This window comes from Nomascus leucogenys, chromosome 17 (assembly GCF_006542625.1).
Source record: "Nomascus leucogenys isolate Asia chromosome 17, Asia_NLE_v1, whole genome shotgun sequence".
Taxonomy (NCBI): Eukaryota; Metazoa; Chordata; class Mammalia; order Primates; family Hylobatidae; genus Nomascus; species Nomascus leucogenys.
This window is the reverse complement of record NC_044397.1, coordinates 90,123,780-90,143,086: the sequence shown is the minus strand read 5'-3', so window position 1 is coordinate 90,143,086 and position 19,307 is coordinate 90,123,780. Positions and strand designations below refer to the sequence as shown.

The 19,307-nt window shown below is 51.8% G+C and overlaps 1 protein-coding gene across 12 annotated transcripts in view; it reads right to left on the bottom strand.

Moving 5' to 3' along the window:
* The window catches only part of PTPRS (protein tyrosine phosphatase receptor type S), a 132,472-nt gene that overhangs the window by 33,659 nt on the left and 79,506 nt on the right, over nt 1-19,307 (bottom strand). For 6 of the 12 annotated variants that reach the window (XM_030796966.1, XM_030796971.1, XM_030796969.1 and 3 more), the window contains exons 6-9: nt 16,283-16,393; nt 14,370-14,381; nt 4,133-4,402; nt 2,262-2,843 (exon numbers count right to left, since the gene is read on the bottom strand). In XM_030796966.1, coding sequence (XP_030652826.1) covers nt 2,262-2,843; nt 4,133-4,402; nt 14,370-14,381; nt 16,283-16,393 — 975 coding nt within the window. Of the gene's footprint in view, nt 1-2,261; nt 2,844-4,132; nt 4,403-8,782; nt 14,288-14,369; nt 14,382-16,282; nt 16,394-19,307 lie in introns of those variants that run through there. The other 6 variants (XM_030796968.1, XM_030796970.1, XM_030796976.1 and 3 more) reach the window with 2 other exon arrangements.

Here is a 19,307-nt window from a genome sequence, read left to right as displayed (position 1 = left end):
GGACAGAGCGCCAACCGTCCCGGCCCTTTGCTTCAGCGGGTGCCTGAGTCTGCCCAGACTTTAGGTTTTGAAAGCCTGAGCCCCAAAGGAAAGGGTCAAACACCCTCAGAGAGCTGGGGTCCCCCACGCCTACGTACCTCTTCCGAGTCCTCCCACCTAGCAGGGAGGGAGATTGGCCCACTGCCTTAGGGATGAGGCAGTTTTATTTTTGAGACAGAGGTTTGCTCTTGTTGCCCAGGCTGGAGTGCAGTGGCACGATCTCGGCTCACCACAACCTCCGCTTCCCGGGTTCCAGTGATTCACCTGCCTCAGCTTCTTGAGTAGTTGGGATTACAGGCACGCGCTATCATGCCCGGCTAATTTTGTATTTTTGGTAGAGATGGGGTTTCACCATATTGGCCAGGCTGGTCTTGAACTCCTGACCTCGTGATCCGCCTGCCTCAGTCTCCCAACGTGCTGGGATTACAGGCGTGAGCCACCACACCGGCCAGCAGTTTTCATTTATTATTTCAGAAGCAGTGGCGTCGGTCCCTCTAATGAGAACAGATGAGGGAGGTTCTTAAACTCAAATGCCAACAGGGGCGAGGAGTTAACACAGAAGAGGGAAGGAAGCACATACAGCCCCCCCTTGTCTCCCACACAGCCACTGGGATCTACCCGAGTGTCTGATCTTAGCCCTATGGGCTTGTCAAATCAGATTTTTTTAAGGGAAGCCAAAAATTTGGCTAGGCTAACTGTCCAATTTTATTTTATTTTTTTTGAGCAGGGTCTCGCTCTGTCACCCAGGCTGGAGGGCAGTGGCGACATTTTGGCTCACCACCACCCGAGTCCAAGCGATTCTCCTGCTTCAGCCTCCTGAGTAGCTGGAACTACAGGTGTGTGCCACCAAGACCGGCTAATTTTTTTTTTTAAGTAGAGATGAGGTTTCGTCACGTTGGCCAGGCTGTTCTCAAACTCCTGATCTCAGGTGATCCACCCGCCTCAGCTTCCCAAAGTGCTGGGATCACAGGCATGAGCCACCGCACCCCGTCCTCTCCGATTTTATTTTAATGTTTGTGTTTTAGAGACAAGGTCTTGCTTTGTTGCCCAGGCTGGAGTGCAGTGGTGCTATCATAGCTCACTGCAGCCTTGAACTCCTGGGCTCAAGTGATCCTCTCATCTCAGCCTCGAGTGGCTGGGACTACAGGTGTGCGTCACCAAGCCTAGCTAATTTTTAATTTTTTTGTGTAGAGATGGGGTCTAGCTCCATTGTCCAGGCTGGCCTCAAGAAATCCTCTTATCTTGGCCTCCCAAAGTGCTGAGATTACAGACATGAGCCACTACACCAGGCCCTATATATATTTCTTAAGAAATGGGGTATTGCTATATTGTCCAGGCTGGACTGAAACTCCTGGGCTTAAGCCATCCTCCTGCGTCTGCCTCTTGAGTAGCTGGGACTACAGGCACATGCCACCAAGGCTGGCTATCTCTCTGATTTTATTTTTTTTAATTTAATTTTTTTGAGATGGCGTCTCACTTGTCACCCAGGCTGGATGCAATGGTGCGATCTTGGCTCATTGCAAACTCTGCCCAGGTTCAAGTGATTCTCTTGCCTCAGCCTCCAGAGTAGCTGGGATTACAGGCACCTGCCACCACGGCCGGCTAATTTTTTTTTTTTTTGTATTATTAACAGAAATGTGGTTTCACCATGTTGGCCAGGCTGGTCTCAAACTCCTGACCTCAGGTAATCCACTCGCCTCTGCCTCCCAAAATGCTGGGGTTACAGGTGTGAGCCACCACCCCAGGCCTAGCTCCCCGATTTTAAATGCTAGCATGAAAAAATATATATATATTTTTTAAATTTTTTTTTTGAGATGGAGTGTCACTCTCTCGCCCAGGCTGGAGTGCAGTGGCGTGATCTCGGCTCACTGCAACCTCCACCTCCTGGGTTCAAGTGATTCTCCTGCCTCAGCCTCCCGAGTAGGTGGGATTACAAGCACAGGCCACCACGCCTGGCTAATTTTTATATTTGTAGTAGAGACGGGGTTTCACCATGTTGGCCATGCTGGTCTCGAACTCCTGACCTCAGGTGATCTACCCGCTTTGGCCTCCCAAAGTGCTGAGATTACAGGCGTGAGCCACCATGCCCGGCCTAAATGCTAGCATGAAAATATCTTAAAGCACCGTGCAGAACCCACAAACCACTCTGCGGCTTCCAGGGAGCGTGCGAAGAGCCAAGCCGCATGGCCGGGGCCCCGCGTCCTGCCGACCCCACACCTCACCTCCCTGCTGCGTCTTGACCTGGATGGGGTCCGAGAGGGGCCCGTCGCCGACGGAGGTGAAGGCGAGCACCCGCACGGTGTAGGTCTCATCCTCCAGCAGGCTGCCCACGGTGGTTAGCAGGCTGTCGTCCACGTTGTGCTTCTGCCAGTTGCCCACGGGGTGCTCCGGCTCCATGGTGTAGTAGACACGGTAGCCGCGGATCAGGCCGTTGGGCTCCACTGGCTCCTCCCACTGCACGATCATGGTGGTGGCGCTGAGCATCCGGGCTTGCACGTTTCGCGGCGCGCTGGCCGGGGCCTGCTCGCCCGTGCGGGTGACCACGGACTCGCTGGGGGGCCCCTGGCCGATGGAGTTGACGGCCGACACCCAGATCTCATACTCTGAGTTGGGGCTCAGGCCACCGATGCTGTAACGCGTGGTGGTGATGTCCTCTTTAATCTGATACGGCCCGTCCTGGCTCTTGGATTTATATTCAATGACGTAATAGGATACAGGGTCTGGGTTGCCCGAGTCCCACGTGATGGTGATGCTGGTGGCTGTGTTCTCGGTCACCACGGGAGTCCCGGGAGCTTTGGGGAGAGCTGTGGGCAGGAGGCAGCTGTGTCATGCATTGGGCACATTGGTTGAGGACCTTGAAGGCTGTGTGACTTTTCACCATTCAGTCACCTTCTCTGAACCTTGAATTGCCCAGCAGTAATCATGGGCCTCATGACTCCTGTCATCATCTACAGCAAGGGGTAACAAACTATGGCCCAGGGGCTACCCAGTACCCATTTTCTTTTTTTCTTTTTTCTTTGAGACAGAGTCTCGCTCTGTCGCCCACAGTGGCGCGATCTCAGCTCACTACAAGCTCCACCTCCCGGGTTCACACCATTCTCCTGCCTCAGCCTCCCGAGTAGCTGGGACGACAGGCGCCCACCACCACACCCAGCTAATTTTTTGTATTTTCAGTAGAGACGGGGTTTCACTGTGTTAGCCAGGATGGTCTCGATCTCCTGACCTGGTGATCCACCCACCTCGGCCTCCCAAAGTGCTGGGATTACAGGCGTAAGCCACCGTGCCTGGCCTTTTTTTTCTTTTTTCTTTTTTAAGACGGAGGCTTGCTCTGTCACCCAGGCTGGGTGCAATGGCTTGATCTTGGCTTACTACAACCTCCACCTCCTGGGTTCAAGTGATTCTCCTGCCTCAGCCTCCCGAGAAGCTGGGATTACAGATGTGCGCCACCACGCCCAGCTAATTTTTTTTTTTTTTTTGTATTTTCAGTAGAGACAGGGTTTCACCATGTTGGCTAGGCTGATCTCAAACTCCTGACCTCAGGTGATCTGCCCAGCTCGGCCTCCCAAAGTGCTGGGATTACAAGTGTGAGCCACCGTGCCTGGCCCATTTTATTCATTTTTAAAGACAGGGTCTGGCTCTGTTGCCCAGGCTGGATTGCAGTGGTGCGATCATAGCTCACTGCAGCCTTGAACTCTTGGACTCAAGCATCCTCCTGCCTCAGCCCCCTGAATAGCTGGGACTAAAGCCATGCACCACCACACTTGGCTAAATGTTTCATTTTTTTTTTTTTTTTGGTAGAGAAGGGGTCTGGCTATGTTGCCCAGGCTGGTCTCAAAGTCCTGAGCTCAAGCAAACCTCCTGCCGTGGCCTCCCAAAATGCTGGGATTACAGGCGTGAGTCACTGCGCCCGGCCAGGATCATGTATAACCAATAAATACCTGTTCAAAGAACAACCGTCCCCTTCCTAGCCATGAATGACTGAAGCCAAGAGGGTAACTCGGAAGTGCTCCCATGCTGCCTCCCACCTGTGCCTGAAGTCGGGGATCGACTCCAGCCTGCCCCTCCACCTACGAGCCCCATGGGCCCTGCTCACATTTCACGGTGATCTGAGCAACCGCCTCGATGACGCCCAGGCTGGACATGGCCACGCAGGTGTAGTTGGCCGAGTCCTTGACGTCTGTGAGTTCCAGCACGTTCCGACCCACGGGCATGTCATCCTCGGGGGTCAGGTCCTCGGCCCCCTGCATCCACTTCACGTACGGCATGGGCGAGCCCACGGCCACGCAGGTGATGTTCACGTTGCCCCCTGGCATGATCTCGTGGCTCATGGGCAGGATGGAGAAGCGTGGGGCCACGCGGCGGACTGGGGAGGGGGCGGCAGCGGCGGCGGGAGGGAGATGCGAGGGGTGAGGTGGGGTGAGGGTGGGAGGGGAAGACAGGATGCGGAGGAGAAAAGAAAGAAAAGCAGGAAGGAAGGAAGAAAGAAGGAAAGAAAGAAAAAAAAAGAAAAAAAATGGAAAACCATTTAAATATAAACGGGGCTGGTTCTTTTCCCCCTGTTGATTTCTTTCCCCCCAAATGAAAAGAAAACAAAAGAACCAAATTAAAAAACCAAATTCCAACACAAAGAAACCAAAACTTCAAAGGAAGGTACTTCACAAACAATATATAGAGAGATATATCAATATATAATAGACATGAAGCATTATCTCATAGCAACAGGGTTTCATAGACCAGGATGGCTGGTCACAGCACAGATACGAACACAAAAATTTATCAGCGGTTTCTCATCTTTGCAGACAGCGGTGGCTTCATGGAGCAGCCCCTCCGATCACTCCTGAATAGGGGCATCCCCTTTGGGGAGCGCTGGAAGATTCCGGCTGCCAAGTGTCGGGATGTGGGTGGGTTAGGAGAGGGGGCAACTTCCAACCCTCCCTGGTTCTCTGGGGATGTGGCGGTCACAGGACAGTTGTTGAGGCCAGGAGACAGAGGGAGCCTGAGATGTCAGCCCCCCACTCCCCGGTGACTCTGGGCCCTGCCCACTTACCCACCCCCCCCAACCCGGCCCTCCAGGAAAAGATGAGAAACTCTAATGAAATTTTTGTGGTTTTTGGGTATAGAAACCCTTCTAAAAGCTTCTGTCAGATCTGACAAGTTTCCATCAATAGATGCAGCTCTGAGTCACAAACATCATGCAAAATAGGTTGAGAGAGAGAGAGAGAGAGCAAGAGACAGAGAGAGAAATGAGGGAGGAACTGCAGGGGGAAGATCTGGATTTTGGGGACCTCTAGTGCACACTTACGTGACACCAGAGGAGACGAATGAATGGGGAGAAAGAGAGAAGAATAGAACATAGGGACAGAGAGCGGGAGGGGCAGAGAAAGAAAGAAAGAAGGGGGGGCCCACTTCAATGCTGCATATTAATTCTAGCAGATGTGATCCAATGTGACATGCCACATTGTCACATCACAGCCCTGGCGGAATAAATAGGATATTAATAATAATAATAATTGATAATAATAAACAAGGGAATGAACTTGAACGTTGAGAGAACAGGGACATGTTCTGTGCGTTTCTTAGCGGGGAAGTGGATGCAGCCTTCTCTCAAAGACCATGAAGGCAGCAGGATGCATTTCGGGGGCTCCGTTTTCGGAAGTCAGATGGGTTCCGGGGGGAAGGAGAGGAGGCTAGCGGGCACCTGAACTTGTAAAGAGCGCTGCTGGCCCACAGGGGCTGTTTAACTGCTGTGGGAAGGACTCAGGTGAACCTAATAAATCCTTCCAGCGGGAAAAGGGGTTGTCCTTGGGTAACAGTCTCAGGTCCTAAAGAAGACTCATGGTTGCATCCCCAGCTTTGGATGGGTGAAGGAGTCTTGTTTCAACTGCACAGATGACGGACTGGAGGCTCAGTTAAGATCTCCATCAACACCTGCTTCTGATTTTCATATGGGATTGGGGGGGTGCAGCCTCAGGGGGTGGTCTCAGGGGGTCTGGTCTACGATGCTGAGGAGGGGGTTCAAGGGGATAAAGGGAGGTGGCCCCAAGTCCCTCCCTTCCAGCCTTGGTTCCTAGCTGGAAATCCCAACCCCTGCCTTCCTGAATCCGGGTGGGAGGCAAAGAGAAGGGGGGACGTCGGCAGGCGTGGAAGTGGGGTCTGGAAGCTGGCAGCCCTTCGGAAAAAGAAGCCCCACGAAAAGTCCAGGGTCGCGCTGGAGACAGGATGGAGTGGAGGGTACCGCTCCAGGGAAGGAGTCGGGGCATGGGGAGACAGAAGGGCCATGCACACAGAGTGGAGGTGAGGGGCAAGGTGCCGTGAGATGAGGGGCGGGTGGCTTTCTGGTAGGGCTGGGTGGAGGGCGGAGGTGTGGAGGGAAGAATGGGGTCCGGCCAGCCAGCGGACGCGGTCCAGGCCAGCCGCCGGCACCCACAGCGAGGCACAGGTAAGATGCTGAGGCTGAGTTGTCATGGAAACAGAACACAATGGGGAAATGAGCGTGGGGGGAGCTAATTATTCAAGGACAGAAAAACGGTATCGACGTCCAAAACAAAACCAGGAAGAACAAATGAAATAACAAAGCAAAAGCAATTTAAAAAAAAAAAGAGAGAGAATCTAAAAAACAAACAAAAAAACTCCCTCTGAAACAAAACACAACACCCAAAAGCAAGAAGAAAAAAAAAAATCATGGAATGGGTGTGGGGCTGAAAATCGGGGTCTGAAAGGAGGAGGACTGTGGCTTCCCCAGGGAGACGCCCTCCCCCTGGCAGAACACAGGATCCGGCCTCCCTACCCAGCACCCAAGAGCCTTGGCCAAGGGTTTGGGGTGCCCACAGGGGTGGAAGCCTCATGGACAAAAAACCTTCGGAACAAACCAACCCAGCCCGACTCAAGTCTCTCTCTCTAAAGCCCCTCTCAGTCCACTTCTCGACACCCTGCCTCTCTTAGGGCTGAGCAAGTTGGAGGTCCCAAAGCTGAAATCACATAGCAAGGTGAACTCCTCAAGGTCTCTGAATCCCATAGTAAACCTCTCCAGGCAGAGGTGGAGGAGCTGATGTGGCTGAATGAGCCCAGTGGCCTTGGGAAGGTCCCCCGTCCTCCTGGAGCCTCAGTTTCCTCATCTGTAAAATGGAGGGAATTGGGTATCCTGCCGAGAAAGGCATTAACCTGACTCGGGCAGTGCCTGGCACAGCAGATGCTAAACCCAGGCATCGAGCTGGTGAAGTTACCTTTCAGCCTCCCAGGGGCTGGGACGATCAAACAGCTTCTCTACCTTAAGGGAGTTCAGGGATGAATTATAAAAAGGAAATGGAGGCGGGCGCGGTGTCTCATGCCTGTAATCCCAGCACTTTGGGAGGCTGAGGCAGGTGGATCACCTGAGATCAAGAGTTGGAGACCATCCCGTCTCTACTAAAAATACAAAAGTTAGCCAGGCGTGGCAACGGGCGCCTGTAGTCCCAGTTACTCTGGAGGCTGAGGCAGGAGAATTGCTGGAACCCGGGAGGCAGAGGTTGCAGTGAACCGAGATTGTGCCACCGCACTCCAGCCTGGGTGACAGAGCGAGACTCCATCTCCAGATAAATAAATAAATAAATGAAATGGAAACAGTAACAATTTCTACTGAATCCCCATCTTACTTTCTTCCTTCTAACAATTTTGAGAGGCAAACGTCCTTATGCTCATTTTGCAGATGAGGGAACAGAGACTCAGAGAGGTGACAAGACTAGATGGAACTCACAAAAAGCAAGTAGTCTAGCCAGAGCTCAAAGCCAGACCAGCCTGGTTCCTGCCTCTCAGAGAAAACAATACTTTTCTCACCACAGTGAGTAACGAGGATTACAGCCAAGTATCAATCCTTGGCATCTAGCTCTTTCAAACTTGTGTGTCCTGACCCACTGGGGACACCAAAGAGGAAAAAGTACCCATCACCTATACCAAACTCCATGTAATGGCCAGTTGCCACTGGTTGAATAATATCCAGTAGCCATCATAATAAATGTCCAGAAGCCATCAGTAAAAGGCTTATACTCAAAGGAATTGTTGGAACATCAAAGGGAGTAAGATCTAGCTTTAGGATCAAAAGGTTAATTGCCAGGCCAATTTATCTACTCTGTAAAGGTCAACATCTTATCCAAAAGACCCTGTTCCCGTTTGATCTTATCTTAAAATATCTCTCCATTAGGGATGTCATAATTTGCAAGGTACCTCTAACTTTTTATAGAAGTAGAGACAAGGGGATACCTGTTGAATATGTAAAAGACTTGCAGTACAGGGTTAACTATAAATCAGTTAAATGTGGGAGGGCATTTATCAACAGCAGTAATTTTAGGGCTCACAATCCCCAACATGGCCAGCAACCATCAGTTAAATGGACCTGCCAATAACTTATAACGGCTCCTCTGACACCTAAGAAACTTGCCCACTTGCTTTCTCACCCGCCTCATTTGTTTCAAAGGGTGTGCTCTAGGAAGAGGGCTGGTTTGCCACGAGTTTAAGGGAGGATCATGCCCATTGGCACTAGGTGGCTCAGATCTCCCCCTCCCTGGGGGCCTTGTAAGGCCTCTGGGCATCCTCCCAGCTGGCAAGGGCGGGTGACTGACGCTGTGTTCTGCCCGGTTTGGTGTTGGCACCCACCCACGTCATCTTTCCACCCCCGGCTGCAAGCTTGAGGTGCAGGTTAGAAAGTAAGGTGGGCACGGAGCCCACGGGACGGAGAGGCCCCGCGGGACCCCCGCCCCCAATTACCGACCTGAATGGAGGGTCCAGGCAGGTTATAAGGGGACCACACCAGCCTTGGTCCTCAGCACGCTCCAGCTGGCTCTGGTTTCCAGCTCTTCTCGTCACCGAGTAGCCGGGGGGTCCCAGCGGGGGGGACCCGCTTGGGCGAGGGGGTCGGGAGGGTGGGTGGTGGGGTGGGGGGTGGCAGGTTGTGGGGGGTGGTCGCTTCAAACCCCGATTCACATGGAAAAACAACTCAAAAACCGTCAAAGCAACCAGGAGACGACCCCTCCCCCAGGCAGGAAGAGGCAGAAACACAAAAACCAAATAAGGGGGTTGGGAGTGGGGCGAGGGTAAAGGGGAGGAAGGAAACTCAAAAGTGAGGTGATCTGGTTGAAGCACTAGGTAGGGAACCCCGACAGTGTCAGACATCTCAACGATTCAGCAAGCCGCAGCTCCAAGGGGTGTGGGGGCGGGGGGGCTCTGCTGGGCATTTTGGGGTGGGAGAAGATTCTAGATACTTCTCCAAACTCCAAAATGAATATGCGGATGGAGAGGGCAGGGGAGAGATGCCAAGAAATTGTGCAGCCTCCGGGGGGTTTATTTAAGCTTAGATTACACCTGTCGGGGGGCGGGGAAGGGAGGGGTTGGAAACATTTCTAATTCCATAGCCCACTTCTTGTCCTCTCCTTTGAACTCTAGCCTATAGCCCAAGGAGGGTGGGCACCGCCCCTCAGCCCACCTGCGTATTTTCTGCTACCCTTCTCCATCATTTTGCTGTGCCTCCTTCCCTCCCTCCCGCCTCTCCCCCCACCGCCAGCTCCCTCCGCCACTGAGGTAGCGTGCAAGGCCCGGAGGGACCTGGCTGGCTCCCTGGCCCACGGGCTGACCAGCGGCCTTGGCAAGTCATTGGTATTTTGAGCTGGATGTTTGGATGCGCTCTAGATACTTTTTACTTTTTTTTTTTTTTTTTTGGTACCCACTCTCTCTTTCTCTCATTTCCTTTTGTTTTTCCCCCAGTTCTGGCCAATCCATGGACTTCCCTCACCACCACCCCCACCTCGCTGTGGCCGCCGGAGACACGGGGCTTTCCAAATGACAAGGTGTAATCTAATATTCCCCTCACAAACCCCCTCCCCCAACAGAGGAAACAGCAAATGCAGAGGGTGTGAGGCAGGCAGCAGGCGAGAGGTGTTCAGAGCTCAGTGTTCCTGCAGAGTGACCCCCTCCTCGCCGCCCACCCTGCCCAAATGGAGGGACGCCTGCCTTCCCACCCCTGGAGTCCCCTCTCCCCCATGTGATGAAGGTGGGATGAGAAGGTCTGTGTCCTGATCTAATACTGTCTGCCCCTAGGGTCAAGCCAGCGGCCTTAGGTAGGGAGGCACGAACTAGGGAGCTGGCCAACACACCCCCATGCGAGCCTTTCTGGGAATATAGGAGGTGAGGGGTGTTCCAGCCCACCATCTATGTCTGTCCCTGTTTTGGGGGGCCAGGAGGTAAGGGGAACACCTGGGGGTCACATCCATCAATTTTAGGACTTGGGTATTGGAAATTTAATTTAAAAAACAATTTTTCCCCATAAATTTGCATACATGGGTTGATCTCAAAAGGCCTGGGGACAGGTCACAAATATTGAAAAAGAAGACCTGGAAATTGGGCAATCTAGGCCTTGCTGGTGTCACGCAGCAGGTACTGGGTTCTTAGCTTAGCACTCGAGACTCTGCATTAAATTATGCCAGTCCCATTGGCCTCTTCTAAAACCTTGAAGATATCCTCAGTCCCTTCAAGGTAGAACATTGCTCCACTGGCAGGGTGCGGTGGCTCACGCATGCAATCCCAGCACTTTGGGAGGCTGAGGTGGGTGAATCACATGAGGTCAGGAGTTCAAGACCAGCCTGGCCAACAAGGTGAAACCCTGTCTCTACCAAAAATACAAAAATTATCTAAGCATGGTGCCAGGTGCCTGTAATCCCAGCTACTCAGGGGACTGAGGCAGGAGAATCACTTGAACCCAGGAGGCGGAGGTTTCAGTGAGCCGAGATTGCGCCACTGTACTTCAGCCTGGGCAACACAGTGAGACTCTGTCCAAAAAAAAAAAAAAAAAAGGCCGAGTATGGTGGCTCATACCTGTAATCCCAGCACTTTGGGAGGCTGAGGCAGGTAGATTACCTGAGGTCAGGAGACCAGCTTGGCCAACATGGCAAAACCCTGTCTCTAATAAAAATACAAAAATTAGCCAGGCATGGTGGAGGGCAACTGTAATCTCAGCTACTCGGGAGGCTGAGACAGGAGAATCACTTGAACCCAGGAGGAGGAGGTTGCAGTGAGCTGAGATCACGTCAATGCACTCAGCCTGAGCGAAAAGAGTGAAACTCCATCTCAAAAAAAAAAAAAAAAAAAAAAAGAAAGAAAAAAAGAAAAAGAAAATTCCTCCTGATGTCTCCAGCTTTTTCCAAGTTCCCCTGGCATCAGAGGGTGGCAAACCATTTACATGGGTCCTGTGCAGTATGTTTCAATAATGCTATGTTGCTAGACCAGGTAGTAAAGACACTACCTTTAGCCACCAACTCATACTCTAGAGGCTTAGAGTTTTAAAGAACCAGAAAAGAACATTCACAGTCAGGGAGAATATAATCCGATCATCTTCCCACCTTGTCAAAAGCCGGAGGAGGGAGAATTCAACTACAGCTGGCAGTGGAGCTGCCAGCTGTATTTTTAAAAAGGGACACAATTTTGACTTAAGCCCTTCGGATCCCAGAGATAAATTTCAGGAGGAGAAGGGCAAGTCTGAATATTTTACCCCCTGTACCACCCAGAGTCAGCCAAAGCTGGAGATTTGTCAGTTTAAAAAATAAATAAGAGTGAGATTACGGGTTGCACTTTTTCCCCTTTTTGCAATTAACTCCTATGACTGGCTGCTCTGGCAACAATGTAAATACTTGTAGCTTTCAGAACATGCCAGGTAGCCCATCTCTTCTGGTGGGCTGGTACTTATCTGCAAGGGTAGCCTTGTACTTAATTGTCCCTTTCTGTGGCCACAGAACTTCCTAGGAAATGACAGTGGGGAAAATGAGAGTTATGGCTCTGGGGAGTCCGCTGATCTCATGGGGATGGGGTTGGAGCCAGGAGAAAATGAGATCATGAGATGAGCTCAGGAAAGCACTAGCGAAAAATGAGGTCTGAGCAAATGAATTAGCTTCTGCCCTACAATTATTTTGAAGTTTCCCATATGCCATCTTATTCAAACAGTGGACATGTGAAGTACATAACAGGGAAACTAAGACCACAAAGAAGGGAAGTGACTTGCCCAGATCATTTGCTTGAATCCTTTATTTACAACAATCCTACTGGCAATGCTTGTTACACAGAGCACTTGACAAGCACTTAGTTCAATGAAATCCTTTCAACTACCCTGTGATCAAGGTTCATTTATGATCTCTACTGTTCAGATGAGGAAGTGGGGACTCCAAGTGGTCAAATGACTAGTTCAAGGTCACGTAGCCAGGGAGGGGCACAGACAAGACTGGAATCCAGGTCTGCCAGAGTCCAGAGCCTATGCTCTCATCACTTTCTGGGCTGCACTGCCCAGAAAGTCCAAGTCGTCTTCAGAGACCCTCTGTTCACTCAGTTCCAATGCACCAGGACCTAGCTTTGGTGGAGGGGCTGGGAGACCCCTTTCTCCCATCTTTTGGCACTGCTCTGAGGGTCAGCCTGGCAGCTCTTATGCTGGGTTAATAAGCAAATCTTACTGCATCTAAAGTCCTCTTGCCGACTTGGTCTAGAGATTTAATAATTGGCAAGTTTAGAGAAGACGGGTGAGGGACAAGAGGGGGAAAAGGTGATTCCAAAGTCTAGCTTCTGTCCTCAACATCGTCTAAACTGGGTAGTCAGCTGGGGTTGGTGGTTAAAAATCTACATGGATATTTTATTGGGGGGTGTTTTTTATTGGGAGTTGGAGTAAGACTCTCATGGGCGTGCCTTTTCTTGGGGAGGGGAGCAGAAGATGGGGGGTGTGCATCTCTGAAGATCTGCAAGAGTGAGAGACACACAGAGAGAAAGAGAGCTGAAAAAGAGAAAGAGAAGCAGAGGGAGAGTTGGGGAGGCAGAGAGAGCAGGGGAGAGGCTGTGTCCAAGGTTCCCCCGGGCTTTTTCCAGAATTCCACAGCTCTGATGCTCAGGTACTCAGAAAGTGACCATGCTGTGTTGCTGGACAAAAGATGCCTGTGACTGGGCTCAGAGTCTGAGAGGGGATGAGGGAAGCAGCCAGTGCTGCCTGGGAGGCAGAGGCATAGTGTTCTAGGTCAGATAATTGGCCAAGTCTTTCTTCCCAAGTCTGTCAGGCTACATTTCCTAATGGGCACTTCTGGATTGGTACCCAGACAGAATGCACAGTCATCACAGCAGCTGCCATTCTGAGTGCCGATTACACACTGAGTATGCATGGTCCTGTGAAGATGGTGCTGTTATTGCCCTCTCCCCTCATTTAAAACTGACCACAATCCGTATTTGGAAATGTCACTAAAATGAATAAGAACTCAAAATGCTAGTGCACATTCAGCAGTACTTCAAATGCCTGGGTTTGGGCTTATTTGGGAGTGCAGGAGGCAGTTTCATTCTGAGGCAGAAGGATGGGAACACGCCTCCTTAAGCTTCCTTCTAACATGGCTGCCTGGAGGCAGGGAGCTGAGTTACTACCTCTGGGGAAAGAGGGGCTGGCCAGTGAGGTCAGGAAAATTGGGCTGCTCTCTCCACACACCCCACCCATGTTCTGACCTCCTGCCATCTGTCTGTGCCACCTCCCTTGTGCCCTTGTGCCTAAGTGGTCACTTTCTGCCCTGGCATCCCAGCTGTGGGACCCCTTCTGCCCTCCTGGATGATAGCTGGGACAGGAACACTGGCTTTTAAATCACAATGCGTTTGGAGAACAACCACAGAACAGCTCAACCCAAGAAACCAAAACCAAATAGCACAGACACAAGACAGAACCAAAGACAAGTCGCTTTGGGGGAGAAGAGGACCAGGTGAAGGGAATGGGAGGGGAAAAAAGAACCATTTGATTTTTCCCCCCAAAACGAAACAAAACCAAAGAAAAAAGGAAAAAAGAAAAAAAAAGAAAAAGGAAAAAAGAAAACCAAAAGAGAAAAACGGAACAGAAGACGAGAAACACTCCAACAGAAGGCGTTGGGAATTCACCAAACCAACTGACAAGAGAGGCATGCAGAGAAATTTTTACATTCTCCCAGCATGCATCAGGCCCAAGTTACCATGACGACGAGGAGTGCAAAAAACTTAGCAACAACATTACCAACGGATGCAGAGGCGACCATAATGCAAGCATCGCATGTGTGCGGCCGGCCCTAGGCCGGGCTGGGCGCGGCTGAGATTTTCGTGTCTTTCTGGGTTTTGCTCTCGCTTGGCGGTTTTTTTTTTGTTTAGTTTGCTTTGTGCTTATGATTCATATTCCATCTTTTAAAATTGTTGTTCATTTTTCTAATTTTTTCCATGTGCGTGTCAGCGTGTGTCCGTGTGGTGTCTACATGTGTTTTGTGTGTGTGCGTGTCATTTTCAGAATGTAAAAATGTGGGTAAAGAAAGTAAAAAAGAAAAAAACACACCAACCTTCTCGAAGCTCTGAGGGATGTAAAGGGGGTTTGATGCGGAACACAATGACATGGGAAGAAGAGAAAAAATAGGGGAGATACAGAGAGTAAAAAGAGGACTTCCCAAGGCTAAAAGCTGCAATAGTTTGTTGTTTTTTCTTTAAACCAAAAAAAAAAATTAAAATTAAAAAATAAAAAGAACAGCAATGACCTTTTTGACTTTTCTCCACTCTGCCCTCGACATACAAGATCTACTACATTTGCCTTTCTCCATTCTTTTCTAAGCTTGATTCTGGAGCATCTAAGACCCAAGCAAAGATGGGGAAGCAGAACCTCACCCCCTCAACTGCCCCCAAGAGGATGGAGGCTCATGCTGGGGACCCCACCTCTGGGGGATGAGGACACAGAAGCCCCCCTCCCTTCTTGCACCCTCACTAAAGGCCCCACCCAGCTCCCTGCCCCACACCCGCTGTCCACACTCTTTTGAGCCCTGCTGGATTTACAAACCCCCATCCCAGGTGTTGGCAGAGAAATAAGCAGGTTAGGTGAAGACCAGTCAGTTGGAGTCACGAACGCATGACAACTCACCAGAGGTGCCGTGACAGCGGATCAGACGTGCCCCTACCCACCACCCGTCCATACACCGACATCCCCATCCCCTCCCCCTCCATGCGACCTCCTCCTCAGAGACAAAATGCAAAACCCCAGGTCCAGGACCAAGGAGTCACTTCAGGGCCAGCGGGTGCTGTGGATGGTGGGGACGAAGGTGGTGAGTGAGGGTCTGTGGGTAAGGGATGAGCCACACGGCCTCCTGGATGGAGAACAACTAGGGCTTGGCACTTCACATGGGGGAAACTGTGGCCCAGAGAAGGATGTGATCGAGTCAATTATACAGTGCTAACTGGGGCAGCCCTGGGGATTGAATGGCGCCCTGGCATCCTGGCAGAAGCTGTTTCTACCACAAATCTGATCAGAAACAGCTACTAGGAGGTGAAAGGGAGGAGGAGGAGGAGGAGGAGGAAGACTGCAACTTCTCAAAAGACCCAAGAGCCAACACACGAGATAAGAGGAGGCCAACGGAGGCATCTGGGGGCAAGGGAGCCCCCTGGCACCTTTGAGGCAGCACCACGGGACCCACAAGGAAGGAAGCTTCCTTGGGGCAGGGGAGCGGGGAGGTGCTGGGGTGAGGCCCCCACGCTGCTGGGCATGACTGAGTGGGAATTGGAAACCGAGAGCAACAAGCTTCGCTGGGTGCCGTGCCTGCCCCAGCTCGGTGCAACTACCGAGCCCCCGGGTGCCTGTGCCCGCTGTGGCCCCAGCCTCCCATCGGCCTGGACTGTCCTTCTCCGAGAGTCACTAGGAAGAGGCAGAAGGTGCCGGGCTCCGGACCAGCTGGTGGGGGGCGGGGGTGGCAGCCTCGAAGACCCCTCCCCAACTTCCAGATTGAGGGCCCTGTATTGGGGGGGCAGTGAAGCGGGGAGCTACGAGGCCACAAAGTTGGGAGAAGCAAAGCCAGCACACAGCACGGGAAGGCACGACACACCACAGAAGCCAACTCGGGTGGGCAGGCGGGTGGGGTGGGGCGGGGCAGAGGCCTGCAGGCTCCCCTGGCCCTGTAGGCCCAAGACTGACCCCCTCACCCTGCCCCACGCCTTCCTACCCCACCATCACTGCCTCCCCAGCGCCCTGCTGCCCACGGGGCATCTGTCGCAAGGCACGAGGAAGGGAATTTAAGCTGCCCCCATTCTACAGGCAAGGAAACTGAGGCCCAGAGAGGGACGCCGCCTTGGCCAAGGTCCCACCGCGACCGGGGAGGGGCCTTCCTGCTTGGGTGTGCAGGGGACGGGGGAGCCCGGAGGCGGTGAGCCCGAGGAGGGAGGGGGATGGGACGGGGCGGGTCCCTGCCTTTGACCTGGACACGGCGTTCCCTACCTCGCACGTAGAGGTTGGCAGGTGAGGAGTAGCGCACACCGGCACTGTTGGTGGCCACACACTCATATTTGCCCTGGTCGGTTTCCTCACTGCTTTCAATCTGCAGGGCTCCTGTGGGAAGAGGGGAGAAAGCTTGGTCCGTTAGAGGGGTGCCCAGGAGTGAGCAGGGAAAGCTGTCCCACCACAGTGCTCTCTGGCCTGTCTCCTGTGCTGGCTGGGCCAGAGAGGCAGGTAAGAGGTGAGAAAACCTGGAAGCCCCAGCTCGGCCAGGCCTTGTATAACCTCCACCCCCACATCTAGCCCCACCAGGGCCTGGACACACCAGATTCCCCAGCAAATTCTCCACTCACAGTGGAAAAGCAGCTGGTCATGAGACTGCTGCTTCATGACTGCCAAGTTGAATTACAAAGCTGGAGAAAAGTGTGTTTGAGAAAGCACTAAGTGATGCTCTCCCGGCCAGAAGGAAAGAGTGGGTTGGCATTCACAACTCATAACCATCATTTGATAGATCCAGGGACCTGAGGGGGCCCACCACAAATCATGTGAAAATTCAGGGAGCTGGTGGTTGCTTTGTTTCACTAAGTGCCCATGAGTAAATGAACATGGGTCTGGGTTCCTCAATTGTGTTTGGAATCCTAGTCCTCAAAGTCCTCATGGAGACAGGGTTGTACTTCTTCAGGTGTGTTTGAAATTTCAGGATTAGGTTATACCCTGAGACAGCTAAAGTTAAAAACGTTGAGGCTGGTGTGTATCAAGTATGTTTGAAATCAAAGCCATGAATCCAAGCCTTCTGGCCTGAAACTGATTGAAGAAAAGTCAGAATTTCCCCACGTATTTTAAGTCATCTAAGTAAAAGTCTGAATTTACCTGCTTGTATTTAAAACCATAGGCCTGAAGTCAATATCCTGGTGCTCATGAGTAATTGAATGGACTTCTTCGAGTGTGTTTGAAATTACGGTCCTGGACCCAATTCTATGATGCTCATAGGTACACAGGATTAGATTAAATTTTCAAAAGTATTTGAAATCAGGGGTCTGGTTGAAAGCCTCTTATACTCACACGTAAAGTTGAGGCTAAAATGCCCCAAGCCTGGATCAAAGAATTTGTTGGTCATGAGTAAACAAAGATATAAAGAAGAGGGCAATTTTTCAAGCATATTGAAAAATCACAGGCCCAAATCCAAGGTCTTGGTGCTCATGAGTAGATGAAAATAGGACTGATTCCCCCTCAATATATTTGAAATCACAGGCCCAAATCAAAGACTTCACTTCCCATGAACATATAAGAATGAATGAACCTTCTCAAGAATATCTGAAATCACAGGCCTTGATCAAACACTACTGTGCCCATGAGTAAATGAAAATGAGGCCAAGATTTCCCCAAAGATATCTGAAACCACATGCCTGAAACAAGTCCCTCATTTTCACAAGTAAATGAAGCTGAGTATGTCTGAAATTATAGGCCTTCATAAAAACTTGAGGGCCCACAAATAAAAAATAAGGCAAAAGTTTCCACATGTATGTTTGTAATCATAGGCCTGGATCAAAGTCTTTATTTTCATAAGTAAATAAAACTTAGTGTAACATATCTAAGTATGTTTGAATCACAGGCCTGGACCCAAGTGCCTGTCGACCATGAGTAAATGAAGACGAGTGAATATCCCCAAATGTGTTTGAATCACAGGCTTCGATCACAGCCTATGGCACCAGGTGTCCAAAAATCCAGACTGAGTTTTCCAGCCTTGTTCGTGATTATCCCACAGAAATGACACGGACCCACAGATTGGGGGATTCTCTCTGGAGGTCATGGATAAAGATTCTGCCCTGATAGAACACTGCCTATTCTCCCTTGACTTCGAGGTTCTGGGAAGCAGGCAGTATCTCCATCATTAAGGAGGCCCAGAGAGGGTCAGGAGACTGCTCTAGGTCACACAGCATTTGTAGCAAAGGTAGGGCTGGACACTGATTCTTCCCCAGGGTTCCCACTCCGGCCTTCTCTTGGCTCTTCTCTGAGGCAGCAGTTGGGTGGGGGGTAAGGGATGGAGCAGACTGACCTGAGAGCGCATGTCTCTATGTGTCTTTGGGTTAGAACCTCCAGATCAGAAAGAACTGTGGAGCTGGAGGGCCCACTTTGCATGTTGGTTTTGTTTCTTTTTTTTTGAGACGGAGTCTCTGTCACCCAGGCTGGAGTGCAGTGGCATGATCTTGGTGGCTCACTGCAACCTCTGCCTCCCTGGTTCAAGTGATTCTCCTGCCTCAACCACCTGAGTAGCTGGGATTACAGGCGCCCACCACCACGCTCAGCTAGTTTTTGTGTTTTTAGTAGAGATGGGGTTTGACCATGCTGCCCAGGCTGGTCTTGAACTCCTGACCTCAGGTGATTCACCTGCCTCGGCCTCCCACAGTGCTGGGATTACAGGTGTGAACCACCACGCCCGGCCTGCATGCTCATTTTAGAGGTGGCTAAACCACATGGGGCTCCCAGCACTCTGGGGGTCTTGCCAGGTAGGGTCCTTCCCGGAGCGGGAGAGAGCTCCCTGCCTTCCACAGCCAGGTGACCTGAGGAGTCACCTCAGCCACATTCAGCCCCCTGGCCACAGACACAGACACAGACGCAGAGACCGGACTAACACTGGGCGGAACGAAGGTGGTGGCAGGGTGGACACGCATGGAAGGGGGCCTGGGGGCAGGCCCTGTGGAGCCTGAGGGGCTGAGTGGGCAGCGAGAGCGAGCGTGAGTGGGTGGGTGAGTGAGGAGCCTCTTACCTCGAATCGGAGTGCTTTCTGTAAGGGAAGCAGAGAGAACCAGGTGAATGTCACAAGGCGGTCGTGGGGGGCCGGGGGGCCCCAGGGAAGCTGGGCTGGGCCATAAGCCAGGCCTCTGCACTCTGCCCCAGGGAGGAGAGCAAGCCAGCCCTGGGCACACGGACCCTGCAGGCTTTGCTGAGGAAGCTGGGAGAGGTCTCCTAGGAGCAGGGTGAGGTCTGAGGGCTTGTCAAAGCAGGAGGGCTTCCTGTAGAAGGCGGG